The 18,312-nt window shown below is 31.2% G+C and overlaps 1 protein-coding gene across 1 annotated transcript in view; it reads right to left on the reverse strand.

Moving 5' to 3' along the window:
* The window catches only part of LOC139491327 (guanine nucleotide exchange protein SMCR8-like), a 44,261-nt gene that overhangs the window by 14,386 nt on the left and 11,563 nt on the right, over nt 1-18,312 (reverse strand). The window contains exons 9-22 of the mRNA XM_071278950.1: nt 18,019-18,151; nt 17,517-17,581; nt 17,135-17,251; nt 16,349-16,406; nt 12,509-12,578; nt 11,794-11,884; nt 11,018-11,133; nt 6,358-7,670; nt 5,961-6,006; nt 5,540-5,616; nt 4,397-4,559; nt 3,982-4,111; nt 3,541-3,597; nt 2,734-2,810 (exon numbers count right to left, since the gene is read on the reverse strand). Coding sequence (XP_071135051.1) covers nt 2,734-2,810; nt 3,541-3,597; nt 3,982-4,111; nt 4,397-4,559; nt 5,540-5,616; nt 5,961-6,006; nt 6,358-7,670; nt 11,018-11,133; nt 11,794-11,884; nt 12,509-12,578; nt 16,349-16,406; nt 17,135-17,251; nt 17,517-17,581; nt 18,019-18,151 — 2,513 coding nt within the window. The remainder of the gene's footprint in view (nt 1-2,733; nt 2,811-3,540; nt 3,598-3,981; nt 4,112-4,396; nt 4,560-5,539; nt 5,617-5,960; nt 6,007-6,357; nt 7,671-11,017; nt 11,134-11,793; nt 11,885-12,508; nt 12,579-16,348; nt 16,407-17,134; nt 17,252-17,516; nt 17,582-18,018; nt 18,152-18,312) is intronic.

Below are 18,312 nucleotides of genomic sequence, written 5' to 3' on the forward strand. Positions count from 1 at the left end.
ATTGAACAAAAAGGTTTGCAAAATTATAAAGAATAACAACGGAAAATAAAATAATTATTTAATATAATAGTGTAGACCATGTACAGAATTAAGAAATCATGTAATGATAGAAGAATTTTACAAAAACGTTAATTGAAGATTTTACAGAATAAGCGTTATATCTAAAGATAAAGACCATTTAGGTCCACACTTCATATGGACCCTTAAAAATCGTTGGATTATCTCGGTGTTGCTGGTCAGTAATGAATACAAAATCACTGGTCAATTTAAAGGTTGTTGTAAGTGATGCAATATATTATTATTTTCCTGTTCCCCTTATGTAACTTCCAGTTTTATTAAAGTTTACATTCATCAAAGCCTTAATTTAATCTAGTTTCCTGTCATTACTACCCCCCCTTTATATTTCGCATGTTGTGTATCATGTACTGATTCTATATATACTTCGAGCATACATATGTACACTTATGGAACAATAACCATTTAGTAAACTTTTTATAGACTTGTATACAATAAATTTTATACAGAACAAAAAAGATATTAACAAAGATGTCAGTTTGTCTGCGTGTTTTACTTGTTAACTTGAAGATGTATAAATAACCACACGACACTCTTTAAGAATTTGTAGAATCATTGATATAATGTTTGTTTATATATGCGATGTTAAGCAGCAGTATATGGACAGAACACGTCGTGATATAGTACCAAAACACAAGCTTTTACATGTTCCGCTGCTAAAAAAAAAACTTTTTTTCAAAAGTGGCCAAATCATATATCGGAACGGAGAAAAGTGTAAACAGATGACTTATAAGATAGTCTAAGAGATTTATGAATTGGTTACCCAAAAATGACAAAGTTCAACTATCTCTCATTAGAGCAAATATTAATAAAGATCAAAACCCTGACCACATGCAAACAGACAGCAAAGTACGTTCTAGGATTCAAACTGTAGATGTTTTGTGGAATAACTATAAACTATAAAGGGGGACGGACGGACGGAAGGACGGTCGGCCAGACGGAATGACGGATGGACAGACGTACAGGGGTAGTTGAGGGGGATAAAAAAATATAGCTTCAATTACATCTTTTATTGAGTCAACTTGTAGACAGTAACCCTGATGATTTCTATTTTTAAGATTTTACCATTTTTGCGTTCATGTACTTACAACGTATTTTTGTCTGAATTAGTAATTGTTTTAGATATGTATATTGATAAGGAACATACATGTATCACATTTTTTACAACGTATAATTTCTTTTTAAAATGTTCCATAAAAGAGGGTCTGATTGGGGTTTACGGAATACAGAATAATGGGCAAAAATTGCAGAATAAAATGTAAAAAAGAAAAAAAAAGAAAAAGTGTATAATGAGGTGCTAAAATATAAAGAATAAAGAATATTTGTAATACTAAATAAAAATTTATGATAATTATCCAGACTCTTATGATAAAAAGAATCTATTGATACGAAACACATAATCATCGTGCATAATCAACACGAAGAACGTTGGAAATTATTAGCATGATAAATTGACGTTATGTAATAAAAATTACGACGTCACGAATTTTGATGTTTTTTTTTGTCAAAATGTTGGGTTTGCGTCGCTTCTACAGGGAAAACGAAGTCGGTGACCATAATTTTTTTTAAATATCATCTAATTCGTAAGACAAAGAGGAAAAAAATATTACTTTAAAAAAAAATTCTATGGAGCGGTTCTCGTGATTTATACCAGAAACCGAAAATTGTAGAAGAAAGATATAGATTTACCCTATATATTCAATGTAATTGAGTACCCTCTCGGACCATTTTAAAAATGGATTTTTCTTGAAAACGAAGTCGGTGACATATACTTTTTTTTTCATTTTCTGATGTATATTTTCAATATCTAATTGAGTTTTAAGTTTTAAAAAAATCTATGGACTAGTTTATTTACTGATCCTTGACCTTAAACACAAGTTATTGTCTGGTAACTACAAATATGCCTTTTTGGGCCTCTTTATGGCCCATAATTCCTAAACTGTTGGGACCATAATCCCCAAAATCAATCCCAACCTTGCTTTAGTGGTTATAAACCTTGTGTTAAAATTTTATTGATTTCTATTCACTTGTACTAAAGTTATTATCCGAAAACCATCTGTCTTTGGATTTCGCTGACGACGACGACGACGCCGACAATGTGATACCAATATACGACCAAAAATTTTTTTGCAGTCGTATAAAAAATGATTAAAAATGATTTTTTATGAAATATTTCGCATAGACTATATAGGGAAATGTTGACTATAATGCAGCATAACCAAAAAGGTCCACAAAATATGTTTGGCACCTGTTAAAACATTTAAACCTGCTGCATTTGTTTGCACCTGTCCTAAGTCAGAACCCGGTGGTCAGTGGTCGTCCTTTGTTGTTGTGGTTCTTAAGTGTTTCTTGTTTCCTCATTTTATATAGATTAGGCAGTTGGTTTTCCTCTTTGAATGGTTTAACACTAGTAGTCATTTTGGGACCCTTTATAGCTTGCTGTTCAGTGTGAGCCAAGGCTCCTTGTTAGACCTTAATGGTTCACATTTACAAATTGTGACTTAAGTGGAGAGTTGTCTCATCGGCAGTCATACCACATCTTCTTATATTTATAAAAGGAGGAGTTGAACTTTATCAAAATAAACTAAAATATAACCGAACTTGGTCTTACTTTTCAATAAAATATACAAATATATTCTGTATAGTTTGGATACTTACACTTTTATAAACTGGATATAACCTTCTTCTGTCTTAAATGACTTTTTTCTTGATAAAATTGTTGTGATTAAACTTCCCTGAAATAAAAAAAAAAAATGAAACTTCAAATTCTCTCAGACAAAAATGACAGTTCAGTTTCTCCTATTTTAAACAGCAGCTAAGGAAAGTTTATCTCTTGACTGGAATTTTTGCAAATAATCCTCTAGAATTATAGATTATCGTTGATCATCTCAACGAGATTGGTTTTCTCGCTTAAGCCGGTATGGCGAAAGCGAGAAAAGCAATCGAGTTAAGGTGACCAATGATAACCTATTTATCGCTATTTTTCTTAGGACGATGTGTCAATTTCAATTTCATAAGCAACCCCACGTCGTGACTCCTTTGTTTCTAGCAATAATTTTCCATCTAAAGCAAGTAGCATGTTATGAAAAATTATCACAAAATAAGATCAAAGGAAAATTGCACAAAATAGTGCTAACATGATATATTTAGAGATAGTTAAGTTAAAGACTGTCAATTTAATTTCTCTATTATTTACTTAAGAGATGTTAGAAAAAAACTGCTGAACTATTCAAAATATTTTTTTAATATAACCATGATGATCTTTGGATTAAAAGTGTTGAAATTTATTGAAATAGCTTTGCTTAATTGATAAATAATATTACTTTTCAACTTTATCAGCCGCTCGACACAATGTGAAACTTTTTAGCTCGTTCACTGCGCTCACTCGCCAAAAAGGTTCACATTGTGGCTCATAGCTGATATTTTCATTAACAATGTGTAGAAAACCCGATCATCTATACCTACCTGATAAACAGGTGAAATTATTACTCTTCTTTCTACATCCAATAGAGTAATGTATTTCTGAAAAAATAAAAGTAGTTACAAAAGTAATAAAGATGCATCATGTGGTTACAGTAATGAAATACACATTTGTGCTTTTCTTAATGCTTGTTTGTTCATATTTTTTTTATAGTAAAAAAACAGGTTTGCCTTTACAAGTCCTTAGGCTTAGGTGTGCAAAATTCTACTAAAATTGCAGTCTTATCAATACTTTATTTCTTTTTATTATTTATCTCCAATAAAAATTATTTATTAAACTAGACAGTTAAAAGAAAACTGGTAACTGTTCCTGGGAGACCCTCCTGGGTAGATTATGTCACTAAACACACCCTAGAAGTAGAAAACTGGTTAGCAATTGAATGGTTTCTGAGTTACTGAACTGCTTAACAGTCTATTTCGTTTTACCTGAACTGCTTTAGGAACCATTCTGTCTACCGATTTCTTTTCGTGTCTACAAATACCAATCAGTTTTATTTCTATCAGGTCTGTAACTGCTATTGCTTTCGAAGACCACTGGATACAACTAGTCTGACATCTATAAACAAATGGACAATATATAGCATTCTTTAAATGGGCAACAAAAGTATAAAAATGAAAAAGTTGTTTTTATTGCTTCTTGGTTTCATGTTTTTTATAAAAGCTATACACAATCCTATTACAAATATATACTTGGTTGAACAATTAAATTTGAGGTACACCATGCATACAATTGAAGTCTGTGAAAATTTGTATTCAATGAAAAATAAATGAAATAACAGTTCTAACAAATCACTTATTTTATTAACTTGTATGTATATCACAATGAGTCAGAAATATTTACCTGTGACAACCAGGTAGAAATAATTTCAGTGCGGTCACCAGATTTTTGACTTCTTCTTCGTAGTGTGATGAACCAATTATTACCACAGTCCTCCCCGTTAACATACTGTATATCACGTTCTGGATATGGTTATAGCTCTGAAGTACTTTAGTGATTCCAAACCCTACAAGAAATAAGAGATTTTTTAACTTAACTTAAGGTGGTAGATAACACTACAGGGAGATAACTCTGTACAAATCATCTGAATGTTTTATTGATCACATTCTATTGTTAAGGAAAAGTTAAGTTTCTCAATGACCAAATTTAGTGTTTGTCAAACTGCTATATATCTAATAAAGTTTTTCAGATGTGGTGCACATGTACATGAGTGATTCAAGTTTTCTGAAATTCTAATATTTGTGTCAATGGGTTGGAGTAAGTATTTTGTTAAAATTTTATGAAATTAAATGTTTCTATTATTTTCAAATTTGACAAGAAAATGTTTCACAATAATAAAGACTGGCATTTTAAAATTATGTAGCATTATATTTATGCAGCATTTCCTCTAGGCTTAGCAAAATTTCGTCCTTTTATAACATAAAACTCATATACATTTTTTAATTGTGGAATTAGGTTGTGTGGGATGTAAAATTACAGGCACATTCAGCCAAAACAGTGACTTTAAATTTGAAATCTGATGTAGGGAGATTTATGTTTAAGCTCGGGGAGGGGGGGGGGGGGTAACAGTAGGCCTCATGCAAGCTTCAAACAAAATATCTGCCTTAAATGTTAAGTAGCAATACAGTTTAATGTCAAAATTTGGGAACCATTTATTTAAGAATTAAAGATATGAACCAAGTGCACATAAAATTTGGCTGCTAGATTTAATCTTAAATTAAGTAAAGCTTAATAACAGAAATAATAGCTACCAAAATATTATGTATACTACAAATAAGAGGTGAGAAATTTTCTGCAATTCTTGCACTTCTTAATTATTTAAACATTAATATTGTATACAAAGAATTTGCAATAGTTTATGAATTGTTTATACATGCTATATATACATGATATATGTATATATGGCTTTTGTGTGACTTAAAAAAGTTATCAAGCATTCATATATAGATTATCGATAATAAATCAAAAAATTAAAAATAAACATACCTGAAGCTAATGTTTCAATTTGAGTGCTAAATCTAAAAAGATCTGTTTTGCAGCACTGCTCCATTTCTGTCTTGGATCTAAATGTAACATCATGAAAAAAATTACATTGAAAAAAGCTTTTCTTGAAACAGGATAATTTTTCATAAAAGTAAAAAAAAAACTCTAATTATTAGTCAAAATCCACATGCATCAAATGTACCATATAATTGCATGGGTTCTTTTTTTATTTATTCAAAAAATAAATCAGGTTAAATAACTTCTTTTAGTCTTTTCAGCATTAGCCAATTTTGTAATAGTACTTTTTTTCTTCAACACAAGATTTTTTATGGTCCTCTTCTATGTTACAAATTTTAAGATATTTTTGCACATATTTAAAAATCATATATCTTAATTTCATTTAAATGACCAGTGTGCAACCTACCCTCTTCTGTTAATATTCTCCTGTTGCTGTATACTAATTTCATCTTCTGAAACAATTAAACAATCTAAATAAAGTGCTTATGGGATACTTTCATATTTAAATTACCTGCTTAATTCACATCCCCTACCATATCTTTAAACATTTGTTAAATGCCATTTGTAAAAACATTTGAGAAATAAAAGATCAGACACATGAAATTAATAACATGTTGTTTTCTTTTATTGCATAAGGGGGTAAAAACATGAACATGATGAATGGTATATTAATAATTAGAATAATAATTTTTAAAATTTATGCTAGTTTAATCATTTTGTCAATAGCTAAACAAAACCTGAGTTTGGCAATTTTGACAATTATCTAAAAACATAGTACTTTGATAATAATAAAGCCAGCATACCTGACTGTAAAGATTGCGATACTTTTGGCGGACATCCACTACAAGATGACACCCCAGAACTACTATCCACATCACCATGGGGACAATTATCACAGTCTAAGTGACCTTTTGTTATCATTTGACCTAAATTTTCAATAGCATTTGTATCAGAAAATTTTTTGCCAACAACTTTCTTCTCATCTTTATTTCCAACAATTGCAAATTGAGCATTTGCAATTTCTGCTGATTCAGCTAATTCATTTCTTGTTGATTTATCAATTCTATTATTAGTCAATTCCCCATTTCTATTTTTTGTTGATTCATCCATTCCATTATTTACAGATTCAATATATAAATTTTTCATAGATTCAGTATCAATATTATTTACTGATTCATTTTTTCTCATATTTTCTGATAAATTATTTAAATCACTTGCGGTTTCATTTTCTTCATTAATAAAAGTTATATCTCTATCTATCTTCTTGTCTTTTTCCGAATCTTTTGACAAAACAACATCCACATTAGTTAATGTTTTTAACTGATCTCTTGGCACAGACATGCTATAATCACATGAGCAACTACTTTCTCCACTTTGTTGAATTTCATCCGAAGTATCATTATCGTGAGCAGCTTCATTTACAATTGTTGTTGACCTTTCCCTGTGTTCAAAATCATTATCAACAACATTTATAGACGCTTTGTGATTATCAAGCTCTTGCAAAGAATCAGTTAACGTTGTTAGCCTTTCCTGGTCTTCAAAATCAACCTCAACAACATTTATAGAATCTCTGTGATTATCAATTTCATTCAAAGAATCAGTGGTCAAGTTTTTCAAACTTCCATTTCTATCAATGTTTCCAGTATTCTTTATAGAATCTTCTTTATTTTGACAAAGTGTTTCTTCAAGGTCTCCTTTACCCATATCACTTAATGTTTCCTGTGTTGTAGTTTTATTTTCTGTTCCTTGAAATTCATTGGATAATATCTTTTCTAATCCTTGAATTTCATTGGATAAAGTTATTTCTGATCCTTGAATTTCATTAGATAAAGTCTTTTCTAATTCTTGAATTTCATTGGGTAAAGTCTTTTCTAATCCTTGAATTTCATTGGATGAAGTATTTTCTAATTCTTGAATTTCATTGGACAAAGTCTTATCTGATCCTTGAATTTCATTGGATAAAGTCTTTTCTAAAGGATCCTGTGAAGCAGGATGTTCATCCTGTAATGAGGATCTATTACTATCTGGAAGGAAGCCATCCTTTGGAGGCGTCATGGAGTTTCTGAAACTATCAAAGGACCCTACTAACTGGAATGATCCTAAACTGTTGGTCCTCCTAAAACAAATTGAGCATTGCTATTAATTTATTTCTAAACAATTTCACTCTTTATTTTGATGGAATTTCTGTAAATTAAGAAGTGTTTCCCTAATCTGGTTATATAACACTGATTTCGTGATTAAAATAGCTGAAGTACATAATACACTATACAATATAATTACATTTATTTACATGATAACCAATTTTTCGTTGATTGACGGAAAATAGTATTTTCGCTGATATTTGATTGTGGTTTTGCAAAATAAAATTGAGAAAGGAAATGGGGAATATGTCAAAGCGACAACCACCCGACCATAGAGCAAACAACAGCCGAAGGCAACCAATGGGTCTTCAATGCAGCGAGAATTCCCGCACCCGCAGGTGTCCTTCAGCTGGCCCCTAAAATATGCATAATAGTACAGTGATAATGGACGTCATACTAAACTCCGAATTATACACAAGAAACTAAAATTTAAAATCATACAAGACTAACAAAGGCCAGAGGCTCCTGACTTGGGACAGGCGCAAAATTGCGGCGGGGTTAAACATGTTTATGAGATCTCAACCCTCCCCCTATACCTCTAGCCAATGTAGAAAAGTAAAAGAATAACAATACGCACATTAAAATTCAGTTCAAGAGAAGTCCGAGTCTGATGTCAAAAGATGTAACAAAAGAAAATAAATAAAATGACAATAATACATAAATAACAACAGACTACTAGCAGTTAACTGACATGCCAGCTCCAGACCTCAATTAAACTGATTGAAAGATTATGTCTTCATCATATGAATATCAGGTACAATCCCTCCCGTTAGGGGTTTAGTATCATACTATCATAAAATATATGAGAAGAACATAACCCGTGTCATGCCAACAACTGTTTTTTTAGAAATAAATGTGTTTAGTTCCGATGCAAAGACCCTATCAGTGAATCAATGTTAAAGCCAAAATATGCAATCTTTAATGACCTGACAACAGTATCGTAACTATATCCCCTTTTAATAAGTCTATTTAAAGGTTTTGTTAGTTTCTGAGGAGAATACTGACATTTTTGTGCTTTATAAAGAATATTTCCATAAAATTTTGGATGTGAAATACCTGAACGTATAAGATGTCTGCATGTTGAGTTATATTTACGTATTATTTCCTTATACCGGTGATAAAATTTAGTAAATGTTTTGACCAGTTTGTGATATCGAAAACCCTGGTGTAATAATTTTTCAGTAATACATAAATTTCTCTCGCTAAAATCTAATACATTGTTACATACACGAGCGAATCGTACAAGTTGAGATATATAAACACCATAAGATGGTGACAAGGGAACGTCACCATCTAAAAATGGATAATTAACAATAGGAAATGAAAAATCATCTCTTTTATCATAAATTTTTGTATTAAGCTTCCCGTTTATGATATAGATATCAAGATCAAGGAAAGGGCAGTGGTCATTGTTATCATTAGCTTTATTTAAAGTAAGTTCTACAGGATAAATTTCTTTAGTATACATACTGAAGTCGTCATTATTTAGAGCCAATATATCATCCAAATATCTAAAAGTATTGTTAAATTTTTGTATCAAATGTTGTTTTGATGGGTCTTTGCTAATTTTAGTCATAAATTGTAACTCATAACAATACAAAAACAGGTCCGCAATAAGTGGTGCACAGTTAGTCCCCATTGGAATTCCAATAACTTGACGATATACGGAATCTCCAAAGCGAACAAAAATGTTATCAAGTAAAAATTCAAGTGCATAAATAGTATCAAAGCATGTCCAATTGACATAGTTCTTTTGTTTATTGCTACTAAAAAATGATCTAAAAGAGTTTGAACATATGTACTCGCATTCCGACTTTTTAAATGCCCAGTTAATTAGGGATGTGAATTTTTTCTTAATAAGAATATGAGGCAAAGTGGTATATAGGGTAGAAAAATCAAAACTTTGAACAGATTCAAAATCACCAATATATGCATGCAATTTATCAAGTACTTCCAACGAGTTTTTGACACTCCAAAAGTAATTAATTCCACTATTTTCAAAGGCCTTATTTGAACAATTTATTATCAGGTTTTTTATTGTACCAAGTGTACTAGTAAGTAAAACAGACAATTTAGTAGTTGAACAATGGCTGGAAGATGAAATAAATCTATATTTGTAAGGTTTTTTGTGCAGCTTCGGAAGCCAGTACATAGTTGGGACTTTCATTGTGTTTGGTTCTGCTTGTAAAGAAGTAGCTAAAAGTTTATGTTTGTTACAGATGTCGTTTTCTGAAAATGAAGTCATTTGGAATGTTGGTGAATTCGTGATTTCCTTTTGCAGAACCTCTATATAAAATTTACGTCAAACAATAATGATATTATTCGCAGCTTTATCAGCCGGGACAAAAACAAATTCCTTGGCTAGTTCTGTTAGTCTGCATACATGTACATGATGTATACATGCCAATAGATAATTTGTTTTGGTTGAACATTTTTAACTTTGTGGTCAACACACATCAACAAAATCCAAGATGATGATGGACAGCAGCTTAACCTCTTAACCCTGCTTGAACTAAATGCATATACAGTACAAGAACATGCTTATGATATATATATATCTAATATTTTCTAATAACTCCGAATAATTCACAAATAGAATGCAGAATTTTAAATAAATCTCCAAACAAAAGTTTGGAATTCCGAATATATGCGGAGACCAGCTTGGATTTTTTTTTAAAAACCTCTCATTTTGCATGAAAATATTTTTTTGGAGCTCAGAAAAGTCTGAATACTCCGAATATAAATTTCCGAACTAACATTTGGAATTTCCTGCTAGAGGTAATGTAATATGATTTGTACTAAATGGACAGGCTAAGCTGGATTTTTAATATGTTAGTTCACAAGGTGACAGCTTGCAGGAAGACCTACCCAGACCCATTATTCAAACCCTGAGCAATCTAATCTTTGTGCTTACTACTTTATGTTGTGTGCTTAGTGGAGAAGCAGCAAATATCAAATTTTAATAATTGATTTGACCCTTCTAGTGTTTGAACCCATGACCTCCTGCACACAAGGAAAACACTCTACAACAAGACCACAGCGGCAGTGGTATCCTATGAATAACAATAACCCACAATAATATTACACATGTTACAGAGATCTTGAAAAGATCACACATACAGTATAGTTGAAATCAGTTCTTTAATCTATTGTTCTTTTCATGAGTTGTTTGATCATTTCTTTTTTTAAATGAATTCTACATCTCATTTTAATCATAACATACTTTACTGAGTCTGTACAGTTTAGAGATCACTAAAGATTGATTGACAGGTGTTTGATGTTCAGCGGGAAATAGATCATGGATGATAAAGAGATCACTTACTGCAAGTAAAATCCTAGATCACTTGTAGCTGATAACATAGAGTCGGAGTCTGAATCGTCATTAACTACTGATTGGAAAGAACTTGGTACTGACTTGAAACTGGACAGAGTGTCTGTCTGTAAATTGAGAAAGAAACTTTCACATGCAAATAAAGAAACAAAAAGTCTGTAAAACTATTCTTTTATTTTTTTCTACATATTTTTGAATCTCATTCAATACATATTGATGTAAAAGTAAGCTGCAAATAATATACCATGTATACAGTTCTAAAAATTTTAAGTTAATTATCAGAATTTAAACTTAGGCTGTGTAGTTGTGCATCTTGACCACTAGGTCTAACAAGATGTACTGTAACCTATTTCCATACCCTAGGCACAATAAAAAAAAATTGAACAAAATTGCACTACGTGGATTCATTATTAGTTGTAGGTTACCAATTGCAAATTAAGCAGATCATCTTGGGTATAAGTAAACAATGATTTTAAATGGGTTCTCTTTTAAATTGTTTCATGTTTTTCTTGTCTAGGTCTTTTATACCTGGCTGTATACAGCATAAGTTTTTCTCATTGTTGAAGGCTGTAAAGTAATATGTAACTGCTTATATCCAATCTAAGTCATTTAAATTCTTGTGGATAGCTGTTTCTTTGACAATTGTACCACATCTCTTAATTCTTATATACTGTAAATTCATATATTAATGTATCATTGATTAAAGTTAACCCTTAACCTCTAGCAAAATGGTACTGGTTGTCTTCACATTACTAAAATATACCTACTGATGACCAGCTGTGCCCCAACATGTTCCATGTTTCCACATTAGTTCTGGTCCCAGGTACTCTCATAAAACAACATGTACTGATACAGATTCTGTAACAAAAAGTGTAGTGATTTAAGTTTTGGTAATTAAATTTTTAAATGAGTAACAAGTCTTTATATTCCATAACATATAAACAACTAAAATTTAAAAAAAAACAACATACAAGACTAACAGGCCAGAGGCTCCCGACTTGGGACAGATGCAAAAATGTGTTTGGGTTAAATATATTTTTTGAGATCTCAACCCTCCCTCAATACCTTTAGCCAATGTAGAATAAAGAAACACATAGCAATATGCACAGTGAAACTGATTGTTTATTTCATTGATTATAAATGTCTGGAAATGTTCATGGATGGGCATTATAATAAATGCATTATATTTTGTGTATCTCAAAAGTAGTGATAAAACTTGGAAGAATTATATATTAAGTCAGTACAATAGGGTTTCGATAGCATTTCATGCATTTCTTACCCAATAAGCATGAAGAATGTATTTGTTGGAAAAATGGAATTACAGGCAAAGTGAATGCAATATAGTCAAAAGCTTTGGAACAATATGCAATTGTCCTTTAGTCATGCTAGTCTTTTGTAAATATATAGTTGTTTATTTGCCAATCATACCACATGACCTTATTTCTATTTATAGTAATATATACATATATAAATGCAACTTACTTATCAATATTTGTCATGAAATTAGAACCTATGAACTTGTTCCCAAAGGTCACCAAACCAGCTGGTGGATCTGGAAAATTGATGTGTAAAACTTAATACTCATAATACAAATTTCAAGAATAATGATAAGAATTTACTGGACAGGTTATTAATATTCCTTAACTTTTTACAGAAACAGATTTTGAAATTGATGCAAAATAAAATGTGCAAATAGCTCAATATGTATTACTGTAAATTCAGAAATCATTCAGCTTTTATTATTGAAATTTTGAATGAAAGAACAAAAATGTGTAATTAATTATTGTGAGTTTAGTCAAATTTGCCTACAAATATATGTACATTACCATTCAAGAGGACCACCTCTCCCACACCCTACACCAAGGAAAATGTCGGTGTCACTCTGAAAAACTCTTGATATTCTTTCCAAAATGTTGGGAGGAATTTAGGAGTAATCTCTCCCAAAATCGTGTAAATGTTTATTGTGATAGCGAGCTCACTCTCTACACCGAGGAATTAATTGCCCTTATCCTACTTTGATCTATACCGGCACACGACTGATAGGGTTATTGGATTACCTGACAGGTAAAGGTTGATGTAATAAAGAATTATATTTCTGGTCTACTGTACCAGTTTAAGTGTCAAACAATTTTAAACGTCTTTTTATACTGATTAAGTTTAATTTTTGTGGTAATTATAAGTTTAAATATTTTCGTATTTCTTGCTTGCCAATCTAAAAATATCTTTACCTAAATGTACTTGCTTTTAAAAAAAAAAAGGATTATAAAATATAGTGGAAAATGTGAAAAAAACACAATATTCTACTTCAAAGTTAAAGTCTTAATTTGAAATTTTGTGTCTCAAAGTTTTGTATATGCAAGTAAAACGGAATTTATTCACCATTTGTTAGGCATAATAAGTATGTAAGTCTACGGCATTTTCTTTTTATGATTATCTAATTGCTTGAATGAATAAAAGATTTAAAAGCAAAATGTTGTTGTTAATTCTTTCAATTGCATTAAAGTTTTATAAAAAATAAAAACTGTACTTAATTTTGACCTCCATGTTTTCACCAGTAAATTAATATTTTATTTACGAAATAGACATACTTGTGTAAAAATAACCGGAAACTTCCGCTAAATTAATGAAAGCAGTTTAAAGAAAATCATAAAAATTACATGTCACTAAGTTTTGTATATGCAAGTAAAAAAGAAAATGTTATTCACCATTCGTTATTCTTAATGTTTACGGCATTTTCATTTTACGATTTGTTGGCATTACTTTAGGATAATAATACATTTCAGTTACAACAGGAATACTTCCACAGCTGCATTAATTCATCTTTGAATTATATTTATTTTCGCACAATAGATGTAAATTTGTGTATTTTGAACAGTGATCGTAAAAGATTCAAAAACAATTATTTGCCGTGCGAGGACAATTCCACAATACACATGTCACTTATCAGACAAGATTTTTAAAGGGCAGGAAATAATATCACGTACCAGTAAACTCAGGTGACCTTTCTAGACGACAATGGGAAAGTTCATTCGGGTTTTAAAGTTGCAGAACGACATTTTAGTGTGTTCGTATTGAGGCTCTACAAGGTCCTTTTACAATTGATTTACCAGAATCTAAAATATAATTCTTTTCCGAATAAACTAGATATCATTGAGATGGGAGCCATCTCTGTGGGCCCCGCTGTGAATAATGTGCATTAAAAAATTGTATCTTTACCATAGGACATGGGTTTGTCAACTGAAATCAAAGTTTTTGACCTTGACCTTTGACCTAGGAAGTTGTAAATAAATTATGATTCACCCTTTGGTGTTGGTTTATAAACATGTCAAGTATAAACTTTGAAATGATAACGGTTCTCAAGATATAGAGCGGACACGATCTTTACCATAGGACATGGGGTTGTCAACTGAAACCAAAGTTTTTGACCTTGAACTTTGCCCTAGGCAGTCGTTCATAAATTATGACACACCCTCTTGTGTTGGTTCATATACATGTCAAGTATAAACTTTGAAATCATAACGGTTCTCAAGATATAGAGCGGACACGATCTTCACCACAGGACACAGGGTTGTCAACTGAAACCAAAGTTTTTTTACCTTGACCTTTGACCTAGGAAGTTGTACATACATCATGACACGCCCTCTGGTGGTGGTTAATAAACATGTAAAGTATAAAGTATGAAATCATAATGGTTCTCTAGATATGGAGCGGACACAAAGTGTTAAGGACGGACGGACGGACGGACGGACAGACTGATCACTATAGGGCGACCCGCCTGTGGCGGGGCCCTAATGAGAACAAATATTCTCTAGCTATTTCATTTTTTATGTTTTATCAGTCAAAACAGAACGTAAACCTGAACATTAGTTATACCTCCGTGGTCAATAATATAAATTTATGGTTGATGAAATATCGAAATTATGATGGAAATTGTCCGGGGGAACAATTGTGTTCAAATGAAAAAATACGTTAAAGGACTGCCAATTATGGGCGGTTGAGAAATGTTGTAAATGAAATGCTGACTGATTTAACTGGAATAGAATATTGTGATGGGCAATTGAGGTTTAATAATAATAAAAGGATTAGTGACCTATCGGATGGCAATAAGCAGATTACTTATCATCACAACTTTTAACATCTTTTGTAAACGTTAAATGGCTGAGCATCATAAACTTGTCAAAAACATGAAGACAGGTAAAATTATAGCAATTTAATGTGAAAATATTTTTACACTTTCCAAATTTAAATGACGAAATTGATATAAAGTCAATTTGAAAACCGTTTTGTAAAATATGAAATGACATTTTTTTTATTAGCCAGTTGATTTTTAAATAATGAACAATTAATGCACAGATATTGCTTATTGAGTCATAAAAGATTCTAATGGTGGCAAAATCGTCTTTGATGAAAGAACACAATGTATGACCTGACTGGACTGTAATAGAAACACAAAATAACAAATTTGTTCTTCATATTTTTTGTGTTTGTAAAATTATTTCAAAGATAATGGCATGGGACAAAAACATATAAGATAATAGTTATTTTTATTCTAAATGATAATTTCATTATCTGTCAAAGAAAGGAAAACATTTGCTAAAATTTTAATACCGTGATTTTAAAGCACACCTGTGCAATCAAGATCGATTAAATGTACATACTAGGTAAATTATCTGGCTAATCCGATTATGTTGTCACGCGTTGTTAATTTTTAGTACATCCGATGGACAATAAACCAATTAACAGCCAAGCGGTGTTGGGAGAGAATCTTTGGAGGAATTTGGGAGTGAAATCCGCGGTACTCGGTGTGGCTCCGAAAAACACAGAAATTGGAAAAAAACGATATTGAATCAATCCGTTTGAATGGTACTGTATAGGATATATTGTGATACTCACTGAGTCACATTATTTGCATTAAAAAAAAAACTCTCCATGATTTCTAAATTTACATTAACTTGTTATAAGTACTAGTGTAATGAGAATGTTTTATCTGTTCTGGAATAGCAATATCTTACAATACAAACTCTGGTTTTGCATTGATAAATAGTAGTCTATCTGGGGTTAGTGGAACACATGTACAGTATTTGCTTTGTAAATTTGTTATTTAAAATCATTTTTCTTTTTTTTTTTTTTAATTCTGTGGTATTTATTGAGCAGCCCCAAATTTTTGATAATTATTGCTTCTCTTATATTTCATGAAAAACACAATTTGTTTAGTCGGACATTTTTCAGAGAACTTAAATTGTGATTAGAAAAAGGTCACTTTCAAGGACATGTTTTAGAAATTATACAGAAATTACTCTTGAACAGCAATAAAACTCTTACCTAACAAAGACAGGTCTCTTTTTTCCATTTGAAGAGTGGCAATGTCCTGTTTGAAATACTGGAAAAAAGTAGTAAAATTCAAAAAAATAACTGTAATATTTCAAAAACCTTTGTTGGCTGATACAAATAGGTTAATAAGACCCAGACAGACTTGCCCAGTTTTCTTTGTAGTTCTACTACTGTATCACTAGCCTGTCAACACTTAGGTTGTGTGTTCAGAATTTACATGATTCTAGGTGAGTTTCTACTCAAATATTAATTAAATTGGATTGTCAGTTTATCAGCCTAAAGTTGATGGTTCTCCCCAGGGACACTGGCTCCCTCCATATGTCACCAAACAATGTGATTGGCATACACATCATGGACAGTTGGACAACAAACTCTGAGTTTTAAAATGTAAACTTTTTTTCCTAAAAGTTGCGTTTGTTGCAAAATTGTATTAAAAAATAGGTATTTTTAAAAATAGGCATTTTTGCGCCTGTCCCAACTCAGGAGCCTCTGGCCTTTGTTAGTCTTGTATTATTTTTAATTTTAGTTTCTTGTGTACAATTTGTAGTCTAGTATGGCGTTCATTATCACTGAACTAGTATATATATTTGTTTAGGGGCCAGCTGAAGGACGCCTCCGGGTACGGGAATTTCTCGCTGCATTGAAGACCTGTTGAAGACCTTCTGCTGTTGTCTGTTCTATGGTTGGGTTGTTGTCTCTTTGACACATTCCCCATTTCCATTCTCAATTTTATGATACATTTTTGTCCCCAATGCAAATAAAAGTTGTTAAACAAACCTGGTATATGTGTCTAAGCTTCTGAAGTCCTTCTTTGGCTCCCCAAGAACATAATTCGTGTAGTCCTCGTAAATGTAAATCAAATTTCCTTCCTTTTGAGATTTCAACCAATTTAGGCTACAAAAAATAAATTTTCTCAACATAGAATTGTAGGTAAGATACAGAAAAGATATCATTTCTTTAAATTTTAATCCATAAATTGTTTTTATACTGCAGCTAAAAAATGCTACAATCATAGTTATCAAAATGTGAACACAAAAACGAAACGTATTTTCCATCTCAAAACTATGAAAAAAAGTCATGTGACATGAAATTGACCTAAGTCTTTACACTATTTAGAAGATTGACATGAAATGTTTTAGCTACAACAAAATTAATTCACCTTGTAATGATTGGTTTCAAAGAACAACAAGTTATCTGTCTCTGCTACACTACCAAGGGAGAGAACTGAAAAATAATAATTGAAGTGAATGAAAAGTCATAAACATTGAACAAAGTGAATATTTCAACAATCAGGATAGTTAAATGTGTTAGCTAGTTTCCATATAACCTCTCAAATTATTTGTTGGTCTAACTTTTTAGCATGTTTAGAGCAAAACTACATAATTTGTCAAATTTGAGTGTCTGAATTGAAAAGCTAAGATATGTTTATAGATGGGTTTTTTATGAAAGTTTTAATATTTCTAAAAAATTTGTTTAAATATATATTAATATATTGATTCTTGTTTTGATCACATCCAGGGGCAAATATTACAGAGTTATAAATAGAGATTAATACATGGCCTTTCCAATGTCGGCCCAGGTATCAGCCCTCGACCCATATCAGCACCTCGACGAATAACTATTCTACATAATCTTCTTATTAAAGGTATTTATAGTCTTACACTGTATTTGATTTTCTGGCGTTTCAATACTTTCCCAGTCACAGAGACTTAAGTTATCATGCTTTGGTTTTCCTTTATTAGCTTGAGCTCTTTCTTCGATTTTTGAAAATCTCTGTTCCAATCTTTTATCATTCTGCAAAAAAGAATCTCATATATGCATTATGAAGTGCTCCTTTGAAGGAGGGATTTCCTAATACAGATACAGATACATATGGCTGTTATGAAATAATTAATTTTTAATTGTTCTGTTTTTTTCAATTAATTGTATACTAAAAGACATTGATTTGTCTTATC

The sequence above is a fragment of the Mytilus edulis genome, chromosome 10 (assembly GCF_963676685.1).
Source record: "Mytilus edulis chromosome 10, xbMytEdul2.2, whole genome shotgun sequence".
NCBI lineage: Eukaryota > Metazoa > Mollusca > Bivalvia > Mytilida > Mytilidae > Mytilus > Mytilus edulis.